The sequence below is a fragment of the Fringilla coelebs genome (assembly GCF_963513975.1).
Source record: "Fringilla coelebs genome assembly, chromosome: 17".
Classification (NCBI taxonomy): Eukaryota; Metazoa; Chordata; class Aves; order Passeriformes; family Fringillidae; genus Fringilla; species Fringilla coelebs.
Genome location: NC_140043.1, coordinates 6,099,486 through 6,123,312, shown reverse-complemented (window position 1 = coordinate 6,123,312; position 23,827 = coordinate 6,099,486). Strand labels below are relative to the sequence as shown.

The 23,827-nt window shown below is 51.2% G+C and overlaps 1 protein-coding gene across 3 annotated transcripts in view; it reads left to right on the top strand.

The window, feature by feature from the left end:
• Nucleotides 1–23,827, top strand: part of TBX5 (T-box transcription factor 5) — a 79,537-nt gene that overhangs the window by 41,054 nt on the left and 14,656 nt on the right. Inside the window, exons 1-7 of one of the 3 annotated variants that reach the window (XM_084216919.1) lie at nucleotides 47–805; nucleotides 3,119–3,294; nucleotides 4,764–4,858; nucleotides 7,362–7,481; nucleotides 8,549–8,696; nucleotides 10,636–10,788; nucleotides 18,877–18,968. In XM_084216919.1, coding sequence (XP_084073045.1) covers nucleotides 766–805; nucleotides 3,119–3,294; nucleotides 4,764–4,858; nucleotides 7,362–7,481; nucleotides 8,549–8,696; nucleotides 10,636–10,788; nucleotides 18,877–18,968 — 824 coding nt within the window. In that variant the 5' untranslated portion in view covers nucleotides 47–765. Of the gene's footprint in view, nucleotides 1–46; nucleotides 806–2,920; nucleotides 2,974–3,118; nucleotides 3,295–4,763; nucleotides 4,859–7,361; nucleotides 7,482–8,548; nucleotides 8,697–10,635; nucleotides 10,789–18,876; nucleotides 18,969–23,827 lie in introns of those variants that run through there. The other 2 variants (XM_084216920.1, XM_084216921.1) reach the window with 2 other exon arrangements.

The following is a 23,827-nucleotide window of genomic DNA, read 5'->3' as shown; positions in this document are numbered from 1 at the left end:
AAGGAGAGGGGGAGGGTTGCTGCGGAGTTTGATGATTGTCTTTGTGCCTTGTTCTTGTTTGCCGGCCAGAAAAATAGGCTGGAAAAGGAGGTTTGGGGGGGAGGGGGCGGGAGGGAGGGCTGTGGGAGAGGGAGTCTCTCCGGAGCAGGATCCCAGCTGGTTGGGCAGTGGGTCCCGGCACTTGGCGAGCGGAGCTGGACGAGCCCACGTCACCTCCGCGCTCCGCTCGGCTCCTCCGCGCTCCGCGCCCGGCTCCGCGCACAGCGGCAGCGCCGCGAACCTGCCCGGAGGAGCGGGGCTCACCAGCCGGCAGAAACTTTTTTCTTCTTCTTCTTCTTTTTTTTTTTTTTTCCGAGAGGGTGCTGTTTTCTTTTTCCGCTCTTTCGCCCTCTCGCGCTCTCTCTCTCTTTATTTTTTTTAAATTACTATTTTTAATTTTTAAATTATTTTTAGCCGGGCAGCAGCAAGAGTGGGCTGGGGAAGAGCTGCATCAGATCAGGCTGAGAAAACGGTGGGGGTGGGGGCTTTATCTTGGTCTCAGGATCCTTTCTAGTGCGTCTGACAACCTGGAAGTGTTTGGAGAGAGCAGGAGAGAGAGAGAGAGAGAGAGAAGCAGGCTTGCATTGGATAGATTTTTTTCTTCCAGGCTGGGTTTTCACATGCTGATCCGCAAATATAAATAAATAAAAGGAAATATGCACACGAGAAGCCTGATCCCATTGTAATTTCCATTGCAAACGGGGGAAATAGAGCCACACATTATATATGTGGAGATGCATTGATTGCATGGAACTCAACGAGCAAGGTAACGGCTCTTCCATTGCCATGTCTGTCCGTCGGGGTCGGTCTGTCCTCCGTGTGTGCGGGTGCGTGAGCGAGGCACAGCGAGAGCGGCTGCCCGGGGGCACGGCGAGGCCTCGGGAGCCGCGGGGAGCGGGGGCTGCTCTGCCCGGCGCTCCCCGGGGCTGGGGGGGCCCGGGGCGAAGAAGGAACAAAAGCAGAGGGTGGTGATTTGATTTTATTTTATAAAATTCTCCCCCCTTGTGTTTTTTTCCTCCCGCAAACCCACTCGGCGCTACTTTAGCAAAGCGAGATGCATTTTTCATCCAGCCACCGCGGCCTGGTTCTGTCAAGCTCCATTTCTTCTCAGAAGCTCTTTTAAGGGGAAAAAAAAAAAAAAGAAAGAAATTAGAAGCCACGGATCGCCAAATGCTCTTAGTTGGGGGGTTATTTTTTGTCGTCACACCCTCTGTTTTTAAAATTATGATTATTTTTACATCTGCTTAATTATGTCTGGGCGCGGAGAGCATCGAGGAGGCTTCGCTGGGCTGGGCTGCGCTGTCATGGCTGGGTCCCTCTTTGTTTTAATAAACATGCTTTAGGGTTTTTTATTATTATTTTCCCTCGTTCTACCCCCAACCTTGCCAGCTCTAGGGGAATCATAGCTCCAAGCCGAAGGGAAATCGATTACAAAAATGCATAAGCGGCACTTCCCAAAGGAAAAAAAAAAAAAACCCAAACAAACAAGACACCACAACAGTCCAGGAGGGAGAAAAAAAAAAAAAAAAAGGAGGAGGAGGAGGAGGGGAAGAGAAAAGCCTTAAATGGTCCCTGGAGCTGCGGCTCTGCCCCCACGGGCTGGGCCCGGGCCCGGCGCGGCCGCTCCCGCAGCGCCCCGCGCACTTTCCGCGCTTTGGCTTCGCCCTCGGCGCTGCGGCGGCTGCGGCGGGGGAAAACCTTTGGGCAGAGAGGGAAGGAGGGAGGGAGCGGCACGGACAGGGGTGCGGACCTGGAGTCCCCTCGCTTTTTGTCCTTTTAAATTCTATATCCGTCCGGGATCATTTTCTTCCCCCTCCCTTCCACTCCCAATTTTCCTTCGCTTTTAAAGGAGAATTGTCTTTTTCTCGCTCTCTCTGCTTGATTTTGAACAGCTTTCAAATATCGTTGCAGGGCGAAGAACTCATTTAAAAACATTCTCATGTATTTAAACCGAATATTGCCTCCATATGGTTGGCCTTTCAAAACTGAATCCCCTTCTTTGAAACATGCAAAAAAATATTTTTTTAAAGCAGCTAAAACTCCTTTAAACCAATAAAAACCTAACAGATAATTCAATGGCTTTTATCTTTTTTTGGGGTTGGTTTTTTTTTTTTTTTTTTTGGTGTTACTATGAAACTTTTACCATTCCTGATAGAGCCTTTAAAACTAAGTCAAAATCCAGTTTTAAAACTCACTGCGGTTACTCACATCAGATATAAACCTTGTCATTTTTAAGCTCGTTTTCTCTGCTGGTGCAGTTTTATCCTAAATGCTCTGGCTTAGTTCACTCCAGCCCCAATTCCACTCCCCGTTCACCAGCCCGAGTCCTCGTTACGTTTGTCCGATTGATTTATTTGCATTTTTATATTGTAATTTTCTCGTCCATCCTTTGCTTTTCTTGTAACTGCCCTGGCTAAGAGAAGACCAGGCTTTTTAAATGACTCATGTTTTATAAGAGGTGCAAAAAGTTGAATTTTCCTCGGGAATTGGGTGCCAGAAGTGGCCTCGTGTGTCAGCGGTGTTTTCCTGCTCCAAACCGGAGCGGGGTGAACGCTTCCAACTTCCCTGCGAGCAAACTTGGGACTTTCAACCCCCCGGGCCGCAGCGAGCCGGGAGGAATTGGAGGTGGCCAAGCCTCGGGGGAGGCTCTGGAGTTCGGGGGGTTCGAGGTGGGGGCTCCAGAGCCATTTGTGCCCCGAGCCGCTCGTTCGGCAGCCCCTGGGGTGCCTCGCTCCCCGCGTGCTGCCAGCAGCCCTAAAAACGCGCTGTTTACCTTTTCCAAAAGATGCATTCAATAATACCGCCTCCCCCTTCCCCTCCCTCCCCACCCCCCCGAGCCCCCCCCAAATCCTATCATCCCTTGCGGGCTGCGATAATAAATAAAAGTCTTTATTTCTCCCTCTCCCGAAGTTAAAGGGCCTTGTGAGTGTTAAAGTGAGTGTTGGGATGGTCGGGGCAGCCCCGGCCGGCGCTGCGCTCGCTCGGAGCCACCCCGCCCGATCAAAATCTATCTTTTATTAAACGTCAGCATTGACTTGTGCGTCTCTTATCTCTGCTCTCTCCCGACGTGTGCCTGCAGTGGGGGATTCGGCGAAGGAAGCTCGTAACATGGCGGATAGCGAGGAAGGCTTCGGGCTGCCCAGCACGCCGGCGGATCCGGAGGCCAAGGAGCTGCAGGCCGAGGGCAAGCAGGACACGCAGCTGGGGGCCACCAGCAAGTCACCCACCTCTCCCCAGGCAGCCTTCACGCAGCAGGTAAGCGCCCACGCTGCTCCCCTTGCACCCCATCCCTGCTCCCTTCGCTCATCTGCCCGTTTTCCACGCCATTCTTGCTCCCTTCGCTCATCTGCCCCTTTTCCACCCCATCCCTGCTCCATTCCCTCATTTGCCCCTTTTCCACCCCATCCCTGCTCCGTTCCCTCATTTGCCCCTTTTCCACCCCATCCCTGCTCCCTTCGCTCATTTGCCCCTTTTCCCCACGGTGTGCCCCCGCCCCAGCTGCGGGGTTGGGCGAGTTCAGGCCCCACGCGAGGGCAAAGCCTCACCTGGCCGTGGGCTCACCCTGCTGCCGTGTTATTTGAGGTCGTGCTCCAGCGCCAAAGCTGCGGGGATGTGCCCGGGAGAGTTTTGGGGGTGTGGAGGAGCAGGAGGGGAGCAGGACCCCAAAACACAGCGAGGGGAACCCGCCCTGCAGCGGCACCCTCGCGGCCACCAGTGTCCGCGCCCGAGTGGGCAAATGCGAGGGGGAGCACCCACAGGGCGGAGATGCCTTTATATTTTTATATAAATGTGTATATTTTGTACATATCCACATCTGTGCACCCCTCGGACACCCGGGCGGGCACGGCGGGCACTCGGCGCAGGCTGAGTCACGCGTGGGACCCCCAGAGCGACATTTGGGGGGTCGCTGATGCCCTCCCCAAGCCCTCGCCCCCCTGTCGGGACACGCGTGGGCTCCGTGCTCCGAGCCAGCCCTCGGCTTCTCCCCGCGCTGGGAGCTCCCGCTGCTGGGGCAGCCCTGGCAGGGGAGGGGAGAAATGCGGGGAAAGGAGATTTTCACCGCGGGCCCCGCTGTGGGGTCCCCCGGCAGGTACCCCCGATGGAGCCCGCTGCCCACGGGGTGCACAGAAGGCTCGGCAGGGCCAGGGTGGGCACCGGGGGGTGTTTGGAAAGAGATCCCCGAAGTTTGACGGGGCTTTTTTAGTGATGGGGAGAAGCGCTTGGTGTGGCCGCGGGTGTCCCCTGTGCCTCCCAGCCCGGCTGGAGGGATGTGCTGTCCCCACGGTGGCATCTGCCCCGACCGCAGGGCTCGCAGCTCTCGGGTGGGAAAGAGAAAATCAGGGGCCGAGGGGAGTGGGGTGACACCCCACGCCGCTCTGGCCTGCAAATCACTCGTGGGACGGTGTCAATCTCCTCCGCTTGGCTCTGGGAACAGCTGGGCCGGAGCGCCGGGGGATTTCCCCGGAGGGATGCGGTGGGAGCCGGCTCCGGGGGCTCTCTGCCATCGCCTCCCGCCCCAGAGCCCCGCAGGACCCCGCTCCGGCCTGCGGCAGGGTTATCCCGGGAGTGCCCCGAGCTCCGGGCCGCAGAGCCCGGCCCTTCCCCTGCCAGCTGCCCGGCGGGGCCGTGCGGGGCCCGGCTGCCCTGGCGGGGCTGTCCCTGCTCCCCTCGGGGCTGTCCCCGCGGCTCTCGGGGCTGACGCTCTGTGCCTCCCCGCTCCGCAGGGCATGGAGGGCATCAAGGTGTTTTTGCACGAACGCGAGCTGTGGCTGAAGTTCCACGAAGTGGGCACGGAGATGATCATAACAAAGGCCGGGAGGTAAGAGCAGGGGGGCTCCGCGGTCCCCTCCGTGTTTGCGGGGACGGGGGGACACCCCCGCCTGGATGGGGGGCACCGGGCACCTCCCTGGCACGGGGTCGGTCACACCTCTCGTGTCCGAGCCCCCCCCCGTGTGTGTGTGTGCCACTGCCCGGCCCTGCAGAGCCCTCCCTGCCTGGAGAGAGGCGGCAGAAATTGTTTCTTCTGGCTTCTTTCTTAACCAGAACAGTTGGGTCATTAATTCCGACTTCAGGCCTTTGGAAACTTTCCAGGCGAGTGCGAGTTGCAACCAGTTGGCCAAAAAGCAAACTTTGTTTTGAGCAGCTCGGTGGGCCATTATTATTATTATTATTATTATTATTATTATTATTATAGCAATTTGGCTCTTCTGCTCCCCTCCCCCCCAAAGTTTTAAGCCGTTTTACAGAGTTTTATATTTATTTTTGCTCGCTGTGGAGTGAATATTCCCATCTCAGCCACTTCACTCCTTTTAAAAGTCTAGGCGGTCTTAAGCTACTGTTTATAGAGAGATAACAGAGCTGTTTAGATGCAGAGATAGATGCGTCCGCAAATAAATATCATGTGGGTGTATTTCTATGCGGGTGTTTATCTGCGTGGGTGTGCGGCAAAATATGCAGCCTTGCAAATCCAACTTTATTGGGGTTTAATCGATTCCATGACCGGCTGTGTAAACCTGATCCGCAGATACTTATATGTGGACGAGGGTATTTTGGAGGGGATTTAACATTATCCTGGATATTAACGTGCTGGAGGGTTGTTAAATTGAAGAGTGGCCAGCGAGACGCAGTAAAAAAGTCTCTCCAGTCCTATCAACAAATTGGGGGCAGCCCGAGGGAGGATTTTTCGTTGTGATTTTCAATTAGAATCCTCGGAGGAAAAGGAAAAAAGCCTCCACGTGTAGGAATAGTTTTAGATTGTAGTTTTAGACGCAATCAACAGGGCAGAATGAAACTTTCATTTTGCTCTGTCAGCTGGTATTTGTTGTGGTCTTCCAAAATTTGCCTGAAGAGGGAGGGGGAAAATAAATATCGAGCTGGTTGGATAAAGTTTTAGCGAATAGATCTCGCCTTCCTCTTGAACCTCGCTGCTGCGAAAATGGATTTGAAAGGGGTTTGTGGCCAAGGGGACATGGGATGGAGTCGGTGATGGGATCTCCCGAAAAACCCGGTTAACAGGGATAAAAAAAATAATAAAAAAAATCCAACTCTCTAAGGGAGACAGAAACCACCTTGCAGAAATTCCAAACAAAAATCTCTGCGGACAGAGATCTCATCTGGAGAGCAATAAAAGAGACATTTACAGGCAGGGCTGGAGGGAGATGCGGGCTCGGTTTCCGTATTTATATCATTGCCCGCGGTTCTCGCTGAAGTCCCTGGTCCCGCTGCTCAGGTGTTTGCCATGGAGTTACAGATTAATCTCCAAGTGGAATTTGGTTTCTTGTCCCTTAAAAAAGTTTAAGTGCAACACCCGCTTCTTTCGTTGGGCGCTTTTCGCCCCCCTTCAACTTTTTAGACCCGAATTAAAGCCCAGCCCAGGTGCCCCACGGCAGCGATAAGATCCCGAGCCTCGGAGAAGAGCGCGGTATTTTTAGAGGTGTAGGACTTTTTTTTTTTTAAATTTTTTTTTTTTGGTTGTTTATGCGTGTTTTAAGTCCAGGGCTCCATTTTCATCTGCTTTATTTTTAAATATTTGGAAAGCTCGAACTAAAATAACAGCAGTGGTTTAAGCGCCTGCCTTGCAGTAATGGAAAATATTTCGAAAAGCCCCTGCCTTGTGTGTATCCGAGGGTTTCCAAGGATTTGTCAGGTGTGTGTGCTGCTGTCTCGGGGTGATCGCACGGCTGTTCACGGATTTTCTCTTCCACCTGAGTGCGTGCAGGTTTTTTGCTCCATATCTGTCCCTAGAACCTCAAGGTGTCCATATAAATGTATTTTAAAATGTTTATATTTCTATATATGTAATAGATGAGAACATATTTCTATAAACATATACATTTATAGAAAGATATATAAATATAATTTTTATAGGAGAATCTATATTATAACTTTTATTTTAAAACTTATTCTTGGCAAATTTCCTCTCCTGTTCCAGCGGTTTATGGAAGGAGGGAAGTAACTTGCTTCCAAAAGTTCTCACGCTCAGATTTGTTCAAAAAACGGAGATTCAAAACTTTGGTGAAAGAAATAATTAGTAAAAATACAAATAGACGAGCAGACACGCGAGGAGGTGAATAAACAAACACGCCAGCCTCGAAATTCCGATTTTGCTTTGAAAAATCACTCGGTTCGCCTGGATGGGACCCAGCACCACCCAAACTCGTCCCACACGCCGAGGGGACGGTGGGGAAGATCCACCTGGGAACGGGGTTTAACCCTTTTGTTAAACGTTCCCCTCTCAACGTCTCCTCCTCGCACACACAAAACCACCCTGGCAAACTTTCTCTGTTTTTCTACTTTAATTAATTTATTTATTTGTTCAACAGGCGAATGTTCCCCAGTTACAAAGTGAAGGTCACTGGACTCAATCCAAAGACGAAGTACATCCTGTTGATGGATATTGTACCGGCGGATGACCACAGATACAAATTCGCGGATAATAAATGGTAGGCACGCGTGGGGGAGAGGGACGAGACCTCTGGGGCTGCCCGGGGAGGGGGAGAAATCCTTCCATCAGCGGCTCGTCCTTCTTTTTCCGTGCAAAACGTTGGGCTGCAGGAGCCTCACCTGGGCGTAGCGGGGTGCTCCTGGGAGAAATGGGAGAGAAATGCATCAGAAAAAAAGGAAAACCAGCAGGAATTCTGTCGTAATTAACGAATCCTGTTTGACGATGAGATAATTTGCTGTTGTGGAACTGATGGTTTAATTATATTAAGGAAGGGAATATCGCCGGGCAGGATAATTTTTAAGGATTGTTTTTTTTGCTCCTGGCCGTTAATAAGGGAAAGATGGGGTTAAACGGGCGAGCGGCGAGAGCCATCTCCGACGGGAAAGGTGCCAAAGAGCTCAGTAATTCCCGAGCCAGCCGTGCTGGAAATGCCTTTTCTCCCCGGCACGGGGTACCTGGGTGGGAGGGGACGGAGGGGCAGCTGGAACCCACGGGAGGAACCCCAGGAGGGGATGGCCGGGGAGCAGGAGCCCCAGGGAGGGACAGAGGGGACGCAGGAGCCCCAAGAGGGGATGGACGAGGAGTAGGAGCCCAGGGGAAGGGACGGACGGGGAGCAGGAGCCCACGGGAAGGGACGGACCGGAGCAGGAGCCCCATGAAGGGACAGACGGGGAGCAGGAGCCCCAAGAGGGGATGGACGAGGAGTAGGAGCCCCATGAAGGGACAGATGGGAAGCAGGAGCCCACGGGAAGGGAAGGACGGGAGCAGGAGCCCCAAGAGGGGACGGACGGGGAGCAGGAGCCCCAAGAGGGGACGGACGGGGAGCAGGAGCCCTGGGGAGGGGATGGCCGGGAGCAGGAGCCCACGGGAGGCGATGGTCGGGAGCAGGAGCCCACGGAAGAGGGGATGGCCGGGAGCAGGAGCCCACGGAAGAGGGGATGGCCGGGAGCAGGAGCCCAGGGGAGGCGATGGCCGGGGGCAGGAGCCCACGGGAGGCGATGGCCGGGGGCAGGAGCCCACGGGCCGTCCCCAGGCGGCCGCAGCTCAGCCCCGTGTCGCACGCAGGTCGGTGACAGGCAAGGCAGAGCCGGCCATGCCCGGCAGACTGTACGTGCACCCCGATTCCCCCGCCACCGGAGCGCACTGGATGAGGCAGCTGGTTTCCTTCCAGAAGCTCAAACTCACCAACAACCACCTGGATCCCTTCGGACATGTAAGTGTAGGGGCTGGGACAAGGGCATCGTGCTGTCCAGCACCCACGGGGGGTTGTCCCCTGCCACCGAGGCCGTGCCAGTGTCACCCACCCTCAGATCCGGGATGTTATCTCACCCCTGAGAGAGCGGGATGAACCCCACTGAGGACCCCCCCCAAAAATAGAAGCATCACACTTAAACCCGGGTTGTTCGATGGCAGACCCCCGAGGCCTGGAGTTGGCGAGTGGGTGAAACTCTCTTGGCTTTTGGTCACTCTGATTTTAATCGCATAGGGAGCTCCCAGTCGTTAAAATCCGCCCGCTGCCTCCGGGCATTTGCCTAACAGGTAAAATCGATCAGGCATAATTAGCGGAGGAAATGAGACCTTAAATAATGTGATCCCTCGATCAGGAGAAAAAAAAAAAAAAAAAGAGAAAAAAGGAAAAGTAACAATAATTAAAGACAATTAGAGAAATTGAAGTTCCTCTAGAACTTCTTGGGCATTAAAAAAGTCTTTGCGAGACTCATAGGGCAGTGAAAATTTGTGTGAATTCTGCAGCCAGGAACAGCCCTCCTTCGAAGGTCTCCAAAGATGCGAGTTCCTCTGAGCAAATATATATGTGCATGTATGAATAAAATATATATATGTGTGTATATATATATAAAAAATATATAATTGAACGAATATGTGACTCCAGATCCTGCCAGCCCTTTCCAAGAGTGGATTTTTCTCCAGTCTCGTTTCAACACTTCAGTTTCATTTTTTCCAAGCTGTTTTTTTTCTTCTTCTTCCCTTTTTAATGATAAATTTTGTGCTATTAAATCCTCGCCCACGTGGTAGCCAAGAAGTGAGAGGGCTTTGGGGGAGAGAGGCCAGCAGAGTCCCCAGCCCACCCCAATGCTGAGCATCATTTACAGGCTCTCCTTTGCACCTCCATTTGCGGGGGTTGATTTCCTTTTTCTTTTTATAATTCGAATTTTATTTCAATTCTAATTGGGCTGCAGCAGAGGGGTTTGCAAGGGCTGCTTCCCAGGGATCAGGACCTTTCCTGCGGGAAGAGGGAGGGGAGCAGCGCAGCCGGGGGAACCCATCCCAGCCCCGGGGTGCTTTTGGGGAGAAGGGGGGGATCCGGCCCGGGGGGAAGGGGCCAGGCATCCCCGCTGGGAACAGGAAAAAGTCCCTCCAAACAAACCGAAGACGCTGAGGGGACAATAAGGGACTTCAGAGGAGGAGCTGCGCTAGGAGCCTCTCAATTAGAGTCGCTGTAATGAAATTAAAAACCATTAGATCGTTCACCGTTGATGTCTACGACTTTCCTGGATGTCAAAGCAATTTGCTTAAACCCCCGGGACGGGGGAGGCGGCGGCGGGACGCGCTGCGTCTCGCTGTCGCCAGGGTCCGGCAGTCATTATCGGGCCCGAGCGGCCCCCCGCCGCCGCCGCCGCCCCCCGTCCTCCCCCGGGATTAACCCGGTACCGAGCAGGGCCCGCTCTTTATCGGGAACACCCCCACAGCCCCTCCCGGCTCCGCCACCGTCCTCCGCGGGTGGCTGGCGGGAGGGATGTCCCCAAACCCCCAAATCCCCCCAGCTCTCTTCCTCGCCCTTTCTTCACTCTTTCCCCCCCTGCGATGGGATGGGGGTGTTGAGATGCCCCCGTTTGCTCCCATCACGTGTCGGGGGAGCAGCTCTGGCCCCTCAGGGGTTTGTGTGGGGGGAGCAGGTGAGAAAGCGCCTTTGACAGCACCTCCCGGGCGAGTTTCTGGAGAGATCCGTGCCCCTACCCCAGCACCTCCATCTGCCCTTCGAAGGGGCTCTTGAAAAGGGCAAATATTTTGGGGAAGGGGCTGCGGGTGCCTGCTGGTGTGTGTCCTTCTCCTCCTCCCCTGGGAAGGGGGGATGCGCCGTGCTGTGCCCCCTCCATTCCCACGGGATGTCCTTTCCTTCTTCCCCTGCCCAGATCATCCTGAACTCCATGCACAAATACCAGCCCCGGCTTCACATCGTGAAAGCGGACGAGAACAACGGCTTCGGCTCCAAGAACACCGCCTTCTGCACCCACGTCTTCCCGGAGACCGCCTTCATCGCCGTCACCTCCTACCAAAACCACAAGGTGAGGGGCTGGGCCGGCCCCCGCCCGGCAAACCGCATCCCGCTCCTTCCCTCTTCCCGAGACACTCAGCCCCTCTTCCCTCCCTACTTTTCTTTCACCTCCTCTTTTTCTTTCCTTCCTTCCTTCTCCTTTTTCTTCCCTTCCCTCTTCCTTCCCCCTCCTTTTTCCTCTCCTTTTCCACTTCCTTTTCTTCTCCTTGTCCCCTTGTCCTTTCTTCTCCTACTCTCCCCTCCCTGTCCTTTTCCTTTCCTTCCTTCTCCTTTCTCTTCCCCTTCTCTTTCCTCTCCTTGTCCCCTTGTCCTTTCTTCTTGTCCTTTCCTCCTCCCTTCCCCTTTCCTCTCTCCCATCCCCATTCCATCCCCTCTGTTATTCCTGGCCGCACAAAGCATCCAAAGCCAGGCTCGGGGCGAGCCGGGGAGAGGGAATGAGCTCACCAGGATGCTTTGCTCACATGGAGACGACCAACCGAGGAAGTTTGCTTTATCTTCCCCCCCTCGCCATGGGTCAAAGGCTCCTAATCTGGAGGAGGGAGCCGGGCGCTCCCCTCCGCGGCCGGGCGCTGATAACCCGGCTGCCCACGGGGGGCTGCGGGCTCGGCAGCCGGGAGGCCCGGGCAGGAAAGGGAGGCTCAGCTCCCGAGATCAGGCAAACAAAGCACGGGAATAACGGGGTGGGTTTGTCTTCTGCCGGAGTAGAAAAGGGTTGGGTGGAATATGAGATTTCTTGGTTCTGTCGCTGCCCCTCTGTGAGGAGCCCGCTGCTCCCGCTCCTTCCCTGCTTGGTTTGGGCTTCCCCTCCCAGCACGGAAGGAGGAGGACGAAGGCTGGGTGCTGAAGGCAGGGTGGTTCTCCACCGATGAATCAGGGATGTCTTTCACCAACTGTCCCTTGCCACAGCCCCATGAAAACTCAATTTCTTCCAGCGAAAAAGCAAATTCCTCTCTTAATCACATAAAAAGCACTTACTATAAACTTGTATAGGCAGGTAGGATGGCTCCTTTGTACCCCATAGAATAATTGTTTCTCAAACAGACAAAAGTCATTTAGCATCCCAAAGAAATCCTGGATGCTTTCCTGGAAATGCAGGTTCCTAAACCTGTGTGAAATGATTGCATGTCCTCCATCCATCAGCTGACCAGAGAGCAGGGCTGGGCTAGAGAAGAAAGAGTGTTCCACCATAACTAGGGAGAAAGGAAAATACTTCCCTGCCCTTTAAAATAGGAGCTGCTGGCACGGCTGGGACAAGCAAACCCGATCCAAATTGAGTCCTTGCCAAATTATGCCTTAAATTATAACTCCACTGTGGATGCTATAAAATCAAGTTTAACTTCTGCTTGATGGATTTGCAGAAAGAATATAATATTAATAGAAGTGGGAGTTAATAAAACAGGACACACTGCCTGCTTTAAAGGCATTTCCCGAGCAGAAAACAGACGTGAATGGAGCTGCTCTCCTTTGAAGAAAAACGGGGCTGGTTTATAGGAAAAGAAATGATCATGCAAATAAAACTAAAGCAAAGCAGGACCATGTAAGTACAGTAGTTTGGGAAAACTGCCATGCTAGGAGGAGCAGGAATATTTGATTGTAAATCAGCAACATCTGTGTGATAAGAAATGACATCTGTGTATCTGACACAGGCAGGAATCCCCACAGACACACCAGGACACATTTTACACACCCCTGACACGTTTTACAGGCTCTGACATCCCCCTGACACACACATTCCTCCCCGTGCTGCTTGGAATCGGGGGGGGAACAGGGGAAGAGTGCCTGTAGCCCCAAGATAAAATCCCAATTGGGAAAGATAGAGCCATAAAAATAAACCAGGGGATGATCTTCCCTAAATGGCATCTCCCTGCAGGGAAGGGAATAAATGTTGTAGCTCACCCCAGTGCAGACAGGGAATGAATGATATTGGGGTTGATGCAAATGCCAAGGAGAAACATCCTCCAGCTGAGGTGGGTGAAACTGAGTTGGGGTCTTTTCCACCAGCTGAAACCTGAGAGGTTGCTTGGAAAACCAGATTTTCCTCTTGCAATGCAGGCTGCATTTCCCCCTGGCATAAAGGATGGCAGCCAGCCCCCAATGTGTGGGGCATCCCCAACTCTTGCTGTCAGTGCACTGCTGATTTTCCCCCCACTTTTCTCTCTCACCCTCACCCCTCACTAGCAGCTCATCCCTCATGCAATCCTTCCATCCACCCCACCCAGCCTCTGACATATTTTACACAGAGTTTTAGACACCCATGTATTTTACACACACACACACACAAATTCATCCCTGAATGAGGTTTAGGTTTCAAGAGCTCTGTTAGAGCTGAATTCTCTTACACAATGAATTGTGTGACTCACCCCAAAATTGCATTTGAGTCCATGCTTACACAGCTTATAGAAATACCTGCCTGCTCCCAGATAGGTCAATTTATTTCAAGAGCACAGCTGCAATCCCAATGTAGGGCTTGTGCTTATTTCCCCTGATATTTTAGACAGCCTGAAAAGACATTTAAGCACCCTGGGATCTCCCTCTCCTCAGCCCTACTCCCCAAAAAGAGGCTTAAGCTATGAAGAGAGTTTTGGTGCAGTTTTCAGGGCGGTTGTCAGCAGCTCCATTGGTCACCTCCCCCCTCTCTGCTACCCTTAAAAACACCCCAGAAATACTGAGGTGTTAAAAAAGGTCACATGCACATTTCATTTCCTTGCCATTTACACAATGGGTGCTTGCAATCAGGTTGATTCCCAAATATTAACTTTCCCTGCAGTTAAGCACCATTTTGCTGTAGCTTAAATCATTGTGTTACTGGCTCATATTTATTAGGTATGAGCTCTCTGCTTAGGACCAGGAAATGAACCTAATAGACAGAAATAATTAAGGTTCTCCCCTCACGAGGGTTCTTTCAAAAGCAAGAATTCACAACAATTATTCTCATTAATTTTTACAACCTACTTTCCCCCTTAGCTGGACTTGGGCTTTATATTGGTTCCCCCCCCCTCAGGATATCCGGTTTTATGCTGATTTTTTTTTCCCCACCCTAAGTTATTTAACATTCTTGGTAGCCAAAATTCTGTTAAGGAAATGTTAGCCCTGGGTGGGATGTTCCAGGCACCCAGAAATGCTGTGTGCACCAGGGAGGAGCAGGGCAGGGCATGGCCAAAGACTGGATTCACTGCCAGATATCTGATGGGATTTCTGGATAGAGAGGTTCATCCTTCCCCTATAAAGACCCAGTGCTAAAATCATGCTGGTGAGCCAGCTGGTGCTCCATTCTGGGAGTTCTGGAGAGCTGCCTGTCCCCTCTGAGCATGTGGCTTCTTGTCACTGTCTGTGAGGGCTGGAGGTGGGCAGGTCCTTGGGTGTGTTTTCTCCTAAGAGCTCCATTTTCCCTGTCTCAGGTTGCAGGTGGCCTGGCTGGCATCTCATGGCATCCCCTGGGGAGCTCCTCAGGCTCTCCCTGCCCTACCTGGGGTCCTTGTCCCTGTGTTTCTCCAGCTGGCTGGCAAGAGGGGACAGTCCCTCTCCCTACCCAGGGCAGACTCTTCTCCAAAGAAGGGTTCCCCAAGTGCTGCGAGACAGAGCTCCCTGGGGCTAAGCAAGGTGACACCAAGTAGCTCCTCTTCATCACCAGACCTGGTGGCTTCTGTGCAGCCCTGGGGCACCTCAGGGTGGCAGGGAGCTGCTGCTCTCTCCCTGGCCCTCTCTGGGGCTCCTCATGATCCTTGCTGCTGTTCCAGGCCTTGGTGGGACAGTGCTTCCTTCCAGGGGGCTCGTGCCCTTCACAACTCTGGCTGAAGCAGCCTTGTCTCCTTCTGTCCCCAATCCTGTCCCTGCTCCCTGCCAGCCCTGGGATGGGGTGCTCAGCCAGCCCTGAGTCCCTGGACCCTTTTGGTTCTCAAAGCAGTCCCTCTCCTAAAGCTTTGCCAAGACTCCCTCTGAATCTGGCATCCATCCTGCCTGCAGACTCATCTCCTCCCCCCAGAACTTTGTGCCAGGCTTCTCTTCCCATCCTTGTGCCCCAGTTCAAGCAGCAGGCTCCTCAGTGAGCCCCTCTGTCTCACCCCAGCACCTCCCAGCAGCCTCCCAATCCCTCCCATTTCCTTCACTGCTTTGGGTTCAGCATCTTCTCCCCTCTGCCAGGAACCCCCCCTCCCTTCTCCTGGGGCTCTGAGTCCCAGCTCCCCCTCCAGCTCCTCTGCCTGGCCCACACCTCCCTGGGCTCAGCAGCCACCTTGTCTGCATCTGTTTCTCTCCTCCTCCTCCACCCTGCCTTGGTGCCCACCTGGGCTCAATGAGAGCCTGGTAGAAAAGCCTCTGTGCCCTGCAGCCCCAGGGGAGCCTCCCCTGGCCCCAGCACTGCCAGCCCCAGCGCTGGCACAGCTGCTCTGGTCCCTCTGTGCCACCCTGAGCAGGGCCACATCCACCTGCAGGCCAGGGAGAGCTCCAAGAGCGCTCTGCCCCTCTCAAGGGTGATCACCTGCACCTCTTCATCACTAAATGCTGATTTTTTTTCCCCCCCTCCAATCCGTTTTAAGTTCTCCAAGTAGACCTGAGTGAGAATTCAGAAATGAAGGATCCATATTCTTTGCAGAGCGTTCCTTTTCCAGAATTCCCAACCTTTCTTAGTTTCAGAAGAGCCCAAAAAGATCAGGGTGAAGAGTTTTCCCTTAGTTTAAGTGCTTAAAAAAAGAAGTTGATAGCAAAATACATAAATAAAATAGAGTCCAGAGTGCCTGGTGTGGAGCACATCACCCCTAACAAAGTTTTAACTTCGTTACAACTTCTAAAGTGAGAAACAATTGAGAAAAATCTTATCATGGCAAGTTTTTGATAAAGAATAATACAAAATGGTAGCTTTCATTTTGGTCATAATGCTATTCATGAGCCCTTAGGCACAAATCCCATACAAATACATGGCTGTGAAAAAGGAAAAAGAAGTAAAGCATCTTTCCTCGACCTAACTCCATGCAAAGCTAAATTTTGTCATGCTGGAGCTAAGGATGCTGTTGGGAAGGTCTCAGCAGAAGAGCTTTGTGGCCAATTAGCCCAGAGAAAGGAGAGCAGCCCAGGGATTCCTTTGGGATTCCCAATTCCATTGGGAACTGTCACTTCCCATTAAAGTGAAGATGAACCCCATAGGTCAGACAAGCCCTGAAAAGTGGAAATCTGGGAAGCTTCACCCTGCAGAGCTCTGCTCTCCAAGGGTCTGTGGCAGCTTCAGGAAGCAGGGAAACTCAGCCATCAGTAACAAATACACAAACAAAGCCTTTCAGTTTTATTGAACCTGTGCTGTACAATTCAGCCCTGGGCACTCTGTCTTAATGACCTTGCAGGACGTTGTATTTTGTTTTATTTTTCATGAGGTAATTGTCATTTGACTTTCTGACAGCTTTTCTCCCCCCCTGCCCCGCCGTGAGTTATAGTCAATTAAACTCAGTTTTGCTGTGGCAAAGCTGATCCAGAAGAAGGTTATTTCCACCCCTGAGTTTGCTTTTCCACCTCTGGAATATTTTGGAAATCAGGCAAAAAAGTGGCCAAATGAAATATCTTCCACAGGTTGTTTGCTAAAGCAGGGATTCACCAACTTTTTCTCTTTTTTTCTAGTTTGTTGTGTACAGTTTTGTTAAGTCTGGCTTGGTCTCTCCTGGCTTTGAGGTGGCTGATGCCGTGAGGTGTCACTTGGGGAAACTTTGTTCTGGGATCTCCAATTCATCTGAAGGACACCAAAGGTCTGAGAATTCATTCTAAACCTGTAGTCCCTGGTTTTTAGATGCCTTCAATCCAGAAGATCCTTAATTTTAAGGAGGCTGAAGTTAGCCGTGATTCTCTTGGGGCTTTTGGCCACCAACATCAACACCTTTGCTTGTAGGTGTGTTCCTCCTGTGGGTTAGGGGACTTCTCTTCTCCTAAACCACCAGATTTGCAATATTGAGGTCCTGTTTTGATATTTTGCCTGCTATTTCGTGGGTCATTAAAACCTCGAAGAATCAAACGGGGCATTCAACTGAGGGGCTTAAACGAGGGGCTGGAGCTGTGCTGGCTCCTCCTCCAGTGACCAGAGTGCACTGGGGACCTGTGAAGGCAGTGCCACCCACCCCAGAGCCCTCTGGCAGTCCCCATCTCCCTCCCTTGATTCCAGCAGGGAGCTGAGGCTCCCAGTGCAGGCGCCTTGGTTAAAATGCCTTCGGTCAGGTTGGGATGAATCCGGCCCTTTGTGCCTTTGTGTGCTGGTGCCAATCCTGTAAATCCTCACTCACTGAAGGACTTCACTTATGTGAGCAAATATTGCCATTGGGGTCGGCAAGGGAGGACAACTCCTACATTTACAGGGCTTCAGGAGCATTCAAAATGTTGAATAATGCCTATTATTCATTCTAGAAGAGTCACCACCTCCAAACCGATAGGCAGTTGCTTTGCAAAATACACAGCTGGTTGTATAATAATTCAGGGCTTTTAATTACAAAATGCACCTCTGTTTTATTGCTAGAGAATGGCTCAACTGGCAAATTGACCCCAAAAGATTGTTTGTTTACCCTTCTCTTTGAAATCTGAAATGAGGGACAGAAAAAAAAGTGCCAAAAGTGCCAAGGGCTTGTTTATGTGCTGAAGTATGGTTCTGATTTAATGGGAATGCCTGTGGAGATAAGTGTAAGTGTGGTGGGGGGCTCTGGGAGAAGTTTGGGGCTGAATGAGGCAAAAATGACAAATAAACAAGTGGCCCTTGGAAAAAAATATGCAAAAAGACAAGAAAAGAGCAAAATAATCTGGTTGTGCATACACCTGGCGAGGTTTGCTATTGACACTGGGCGAGCCAGAATTTCCTCTCTGGATTTTGGCAGGGAGGTGGGCCTGGGTTGTTTGTGCTTGACTCTGTGAGCATGAACCTCTCTCTGTTCTCCCTCCCTTGATCCTGAGCTCTTTCCTTCCCCTTGGCCAGCTCTCAATGGGAAGGAAGGACGGGGTTTCCATAAAACGTGGTGAGAGTGTGAAGCTCCTCCAGTGGCAAACACGGGGTTGTCTTCCCTCCTGGGCAAGTGTCTCTCCTGATTCCTTGCTGAGAGCTCAGGCTGCCAGACAGTGATGGAGAAAAGAGGGAAAAAAAAGGGAAATTTTCCCTCTTCTGCCCAAATTTTGGGGCTTTGCAGCAATATCACACCTGGTCCAGGCTCGGTCCTCTTCTGCCAAGGCACCAAAGGATTTGCATCAGATTTGGCAGGGCAGAGGGAGTTTTACAAAATCCACAGGGCAGCTGGTCAACAATGAATACTGGCTTAAATGACAAGCTCTGCTCACCAAAACCCTCAGGAAAAGTAGTACAGGAGGGGATTGAACCCCTTGGAGCAGCATAGTCCCTTTGGGTAAGGGCATGGTCTGTCTAGAAGCTGCTTTAAATGTTAAATTGAGATGCTTTAAGAGGACCAAAATTGAGACTGAGGGGATTCATCTGGCTAAAGTTCAGACTCTCAAGGTTGCCCACATTGTGAGCAAACTGGAAATGATGGGGAGACAAACAATCCTCCAGGTTTGATGGTCACAGATGAAGTTGCCCTCAAAGTAATTTAGGGAATGAGTCCATGAAGTGCTGCCAGCTGTGGGACAGGGTGGCAGATGCAGAGTGCCTGGAGCACATTTAGCTGGTCTGAAACACCCAGAGGGTGAGATTCACTGGGTTGGGAGAGAGAGAGTTCAGGGTCTGAGAGGGGAGGTTTTGGTCTTGCCTGTGCATTGATGAGTAAATACTTGCTGGGATTGTTCAGACCCAACTTTCATCCCTGAGCAGTGAAGCCCTTTCTGTCCCAACAGCAAAATGAAAGTAAGAACTCTCAGAAAGAAGATTTTCTCCAGTGAAAAACGTGTGTGAGCAATCCCACATGTTAGCTATGGGACAAGCCTGGGAGAAGCAAGAGGCTGTTGACAGGAGATATTTTTCCTGTGGAGCATTGCAGGGAAAGGCCCATCTGGAGTGGTCAGCCTGAGCTGAGGGATGACTGGAGTTCCTGCAAGCTGTATTTTCCCTCCCATCCCACATACCTTGGGTTTAATATCCACTGTCCCCTCTGTCCCTGGCCATGACCCTGTTGTGTTTCCTCCCTTTCAGATCACCCAGCTGAAGATTGAGAACAACCCCTTTGCCAAAGGCTTCCGTGGCAGTGATGACATGGAGCTCCACAGGATGTCCAGGATGCAGAGGTAACGTGTGCCACCCTCATGGGGACCCTCCCAGGGTCACCAGAGCCACCTGGGCCCTGCTTGGCAAGTCCCTCGTGGCCTGGCCAGAGCCAGGACTTGGTGCCACTCCCTGCCTTGGCATCTGCATGGCTGTTCTACATCAGCTTGTTGAAATATTCCCAGGACATGGGGTCAAAATCCTGGAACTTCTGCCCCTTAATTGCTGGGTGGCAGAGGCAGCAGCTCACTTGTGGGATGCTGTCTTGGCCACAGGGACTTTGCATTTCTTTCAGACACGTCTCCATCCAGAACAACCTTTAGTTTTGTACTAAACTCTCCTCTCTGAGGCTGCACGTGGACTTAGACCCATTAAAAACTTGGAGTAGCTGGGAGAAAGCTCTGGCCACCAGAGTGTTCCTTTCTCCCAGGTGACAGTGCTTTAAAGACAAAGCTCCCAGCCTTGTTTTGGGAGCAGGGTTTTTAAGCTTGCTCCAGCTGTCTCTGGAGGTGGTGGTGAGAGTCCTGTGCTCTGTTGTTACTGGCTTTGGAGGGGCTTTGGCAGGAAGAGAGTGTTTGCCTGCTCGGTTCTGGATGTGCAGAGCAGGAGCAGAGGTGTGCTGGTTTCAGGTTGAAGAAGAAAAGGTTAGAAAATGTTGGGATCTCCAGGGCCAGGTGGCTGAGGAGACCTTTTAGAATCTCAGGTCTGGCTGCAAGTACTTAAGCTGAAAAGCAAGCCTAAATCTTGTTTGAAAATCCTGTTTAATGTCCTTTTCTAAATGTCAGGCCCTGCTGGTAATTAACTTCGTGCTTTTCCCTTCACTTGGAACTTTCTCCATGTGTCAAGCTGCTTCCTGGTGCAAATGTTTTGCAGGAATGGTGCCATACCCATGATCCTAACTAAGACAGATGGAGATTCTCAATAGAGCATTTTCCAGGAGGGGATCAGATCCTTTATTCTCTGGCTCTGGCTGGAGGGACCTGCTTTGGGACCTTCTGATGGGAGGGTTTTTCCCACTGCCCACCCAGGAGCCAGCTGTAGGTGGTCACTTCTGGTTGTTGTAGTTGATGATGTGAGCGTGGCTCTCCATAGCCAGGAAAATTGTGCTGTCAGGCACCAAATAACTCCTGCAATCCTGCAAACATGCCTGGAAGCCACCCAAACTGGGCAAATGTCTTCCTGCCTGCAAACATGTTCAGACTCAGCCCCAGAAAAGCCAAGATAGATGTATAAAAAAGGTATAGGCAGCACTTAATCTGCTCCATTGAAATAATCTCCGTGGGCTCCTGAATGTGCCCTGTGTTCCCTGCCTGCCCTTTCCAGCAGATCCTGGCAGGATCTGTCAATATTTATTTATTTATGGTGGCACTACCCCTTGAAATAGCTCCCCCCACCCCGTGCCAGTCTCCCAGCTCCTCCTGGAACTTGAGTGATGATGTGTTCCCCCCAGCCAATATTCTTTTTGCTGCCAAACCACCCTTTCATTACAGCCACTGGAAAGATTTGAAGGTTTGGATTCACGGGGAGGGGGGGGTTTGGAGCAGGAGGGAGGAGGTGGAACAGGGAGGACTCTTAGGAAGGGCTCAGTGCCATGTGAAGAGCATGGCATCAAGCCATGCTAAAAATTGATTGGCATTTTTATGCAGGGGCTGCGGTCTGTGATGCAGGGAACAGAAACACTTGGAATATATAAATACACCCACTCAGGCCTGGCAGGGCTGGAAGGGTTAAAATCCTTGCCTTTACTGGATAATTTCTGATGTTCATTTTAATAACTTAGCAGAGGAATGGCTGTGTGCCTTTACAAAGGTGGCATTTTTTTTAAGGGAGGGCAGGATAAGATGATTATAGTAAAATAAAGACCCATTCAAGGTTGCAAATATGTGCCCACCTTTGTGGGTTTTTTATGTAGATATATGAATATATTCAAAATTATATATGAAAATATATAAAACCATATATAAAATCAGTTATATATATAAATAAATTGTAGCTATAAAAAATAGGTTGTGTCTATGAGATAAAGAACCATTCAGGGCTGAGAATGTTGCAGAACTATGCCCTGCCTTTTGTGGGTTTATATAGATTTAACATATAAATATAAATTAAAATGCAATTAAATTTATATGTTATATATTTTAATATATAAATGTATGTTTATGATGTTGTTTCCCAGTGATGGACCAGTCAGTCTATCCTAGTTTTAGGGGAATGATGTCCATTTATGCCCTTGGAGAATATGGTGGGACGCATTTTTAGTGCTATTCCTTCGTTATGAAAAAAGTATCTGGAAAACCCCACCTTTTTATAACAGTGCACAGTCTTTTGTACCAGAAACTTCTGACCTGACATTCACCACGGCTTTGAGTCCATCCCTCTCCACGGTATTCTCCTTTCCAGGGCCTCCCATATTGGTTTTTTCCTCTTATTTCCCAGAAAGATTCTAATAAGTCTGTCCAGGTAGAACTTCATTCAAGAGTGGTATAAAGACTTTCAGCAGCAGAGGATTTCACTAAAAAAAGAGGAGCCATGAGCTCCAGAGAGATCCAAATTTCAGTGAATGTTCATTTTCTTCCCACTGCCCTTCTTTCCTGAAGCACAAGAGGTGCCTTCAGCAGCCTCTTTGGTAGGATGGACCCTCTGGGAAGAAGAGGTTTTTCAAAACTTTCAGTTTCTGAGCATGAGGTTGAGTTTTTTATTTTATTAATTAGGGAAAAACCCCCCAAAACATTAAAAAGGAAGGAAAATGCGTAGAGGGCTGTGAGTTTTACTACGTGTGTGGGTCTGGAGCACTGTGAGGGAGTGGCTCTGGTCAACCCTGTAACCAATTCTTGCTGCTCATCTGCAGCTCCCATTGTCTGTCATGGCTCTTATGGGGGCTGAGGAGTTTCTGGTAGTCTGGAAGGCCCTGGTTATTTTGTAATTTAATTAATTATGTAAATTAATGCAGTTCAACTCTTGAAGCTTCTGTTGGGGAGGCTTTTAAGGGGGGTGATGATGCCATGAAATGGTGGCTCTTGGCTCCCTCAGTGGGTACTCTGAGCCCTCGAAAAGTGACAAAAAAATTCAGAATGCTCCATGCAACAGGGAAGAGTGACAGCACGGTCTGACGTTGTGGCTGTGTTTTCTCTGTCAAGGATCACGAGCCAGTTTGCTGCCTTTGGCATTGATCCACAGCAATCTTCTTGGCTCCAAAGGAATTATTCCAGAGATTCCCATGTGTCATTGAGAGCAGAAACAGGGCCAGGCACCGAGGACACAAAATCAGCTCCATGAGTCAGAGCCAGCGTGACAGAGATGACAGTGCATTTTGGGGTGCCAGCAGAAGAAATGGGTGGGCTCTGGTGTTCCCTGGCATTCCAACATCTTGTTGGACTGGTGGGCACCAGGCTGACTCAAGCATATCAGTTTTGGTCTGCTGCAAGCCCCCTTGTTCTTCTTGTGTCCTCTCACTGCATCTCTAATCCATTCCCATTTCCCAGGTTCTGAAATCTCCCAGGGGTCACCCTCTGTCTGAAATGTTTTCAATGTGAGATTTGGCATTATAGTATCTGCTGGGGAGGGGATGCTTTCCTCCAGCACACATCCCCCAGGAAATATTCCTGATCCTGGTTGAATGGTGTTGTGCAGAATTTGACAGAATTCAGATGTAATCCAAAGGGAAGCTGGGCAGATCTTGCTTATTCACGGCTTTTTTGAGGTGAGAAAGCCACTGGAGAAACACAGGGTAGCTGCAGTTTCTGTCACTGACCTTCCTCTGGGGATCTGAGCAGCAGGGTTTGATCAGCAGCAGCTCAGCCCAGCACACAGGGATGAGGTGCTGCCTCTGGCCCACATCCCTTCTCCAGCTCCTCTTGTGTTCCTCTTACTCCAGCATCTTTTTCTGGAGAAATTTATCTTTTTATTTGCCTGCCAATGAGAGCTCTTGGTCTCTACCTGGTTCTTCCATTGCTGGTTCTTGGGTTGGTTGCAGAGATGGCTTTGGGCTGCACTGCTCAGAGGAGTGGCTAACGGACCACAGGATCATCATGGAATGGTTTGGGTTGAAGGAACCTTAAAGCCCATCTCATCCCAGCCTCTGCCATGGGCAGGGACAGCTTCCACTACCCCAGGCTGCTCCAAGCCCCATCCAGCCTGGCCTTGGACACTGCCAGGGATCCAGGGACAGCCACAGCTTCTCTGGGCACCCTGAGCCAGGGCCTGCCCACCCTCAAAAGGGTGGATTTTTTTCAAATATCTCATCTAAACATATTCTGTCATTGTAATTTTCCCTTTTCCTGCCCCTCCAGGCCCTTGTAAACAGTCTCTCTCCAACTCTCTTGTAGGTCACCCTGGAACTTTCTCTTTTCCAGAGACAAATTCCAATTCCAGCTCTGCCTGCCTTTCCTCACAGAGCTGTTCCATCCCTCTGACCATCCTGGTGCCACCTGCATTTGCTCCAGCAGCTCCAGGTCCTCCCTGTGCTGGGCCCAGGGCAGCTCTGCAGGTGGGGTCTCACCTGAGTGGGGCAGAACAACCCTCCCTTGCCCTGATGCCCATGATGCAGGGGAGGCAGCCCAGGACATGGGAGGTTTTTGGGTGCTGGAGCATGTCCAGCTCTCCCCCACCAGCACCCCCAATCCCTTCTCCCCAGGGCTGCTCCATCATTTCATCCCCAGCCTGGACTGATCCTGGGATTGCCCCCAGCACAGCATCAGCACTTGGGCTTGTTCAGTTGTCTGAGATTCCCATCCCACTCCAGGGATCTTGGAGTCCCTCAGGTCCTGTCAGGAAGGTCAGAACATTTGGAGGAGAATGGGGCACTGAACAGACTCTCGTGTTCCTCAGTGGACATTCTGGTTTGTGCTGTTACACACCCAGTCTCAGGTGTTATTCTCTGGGG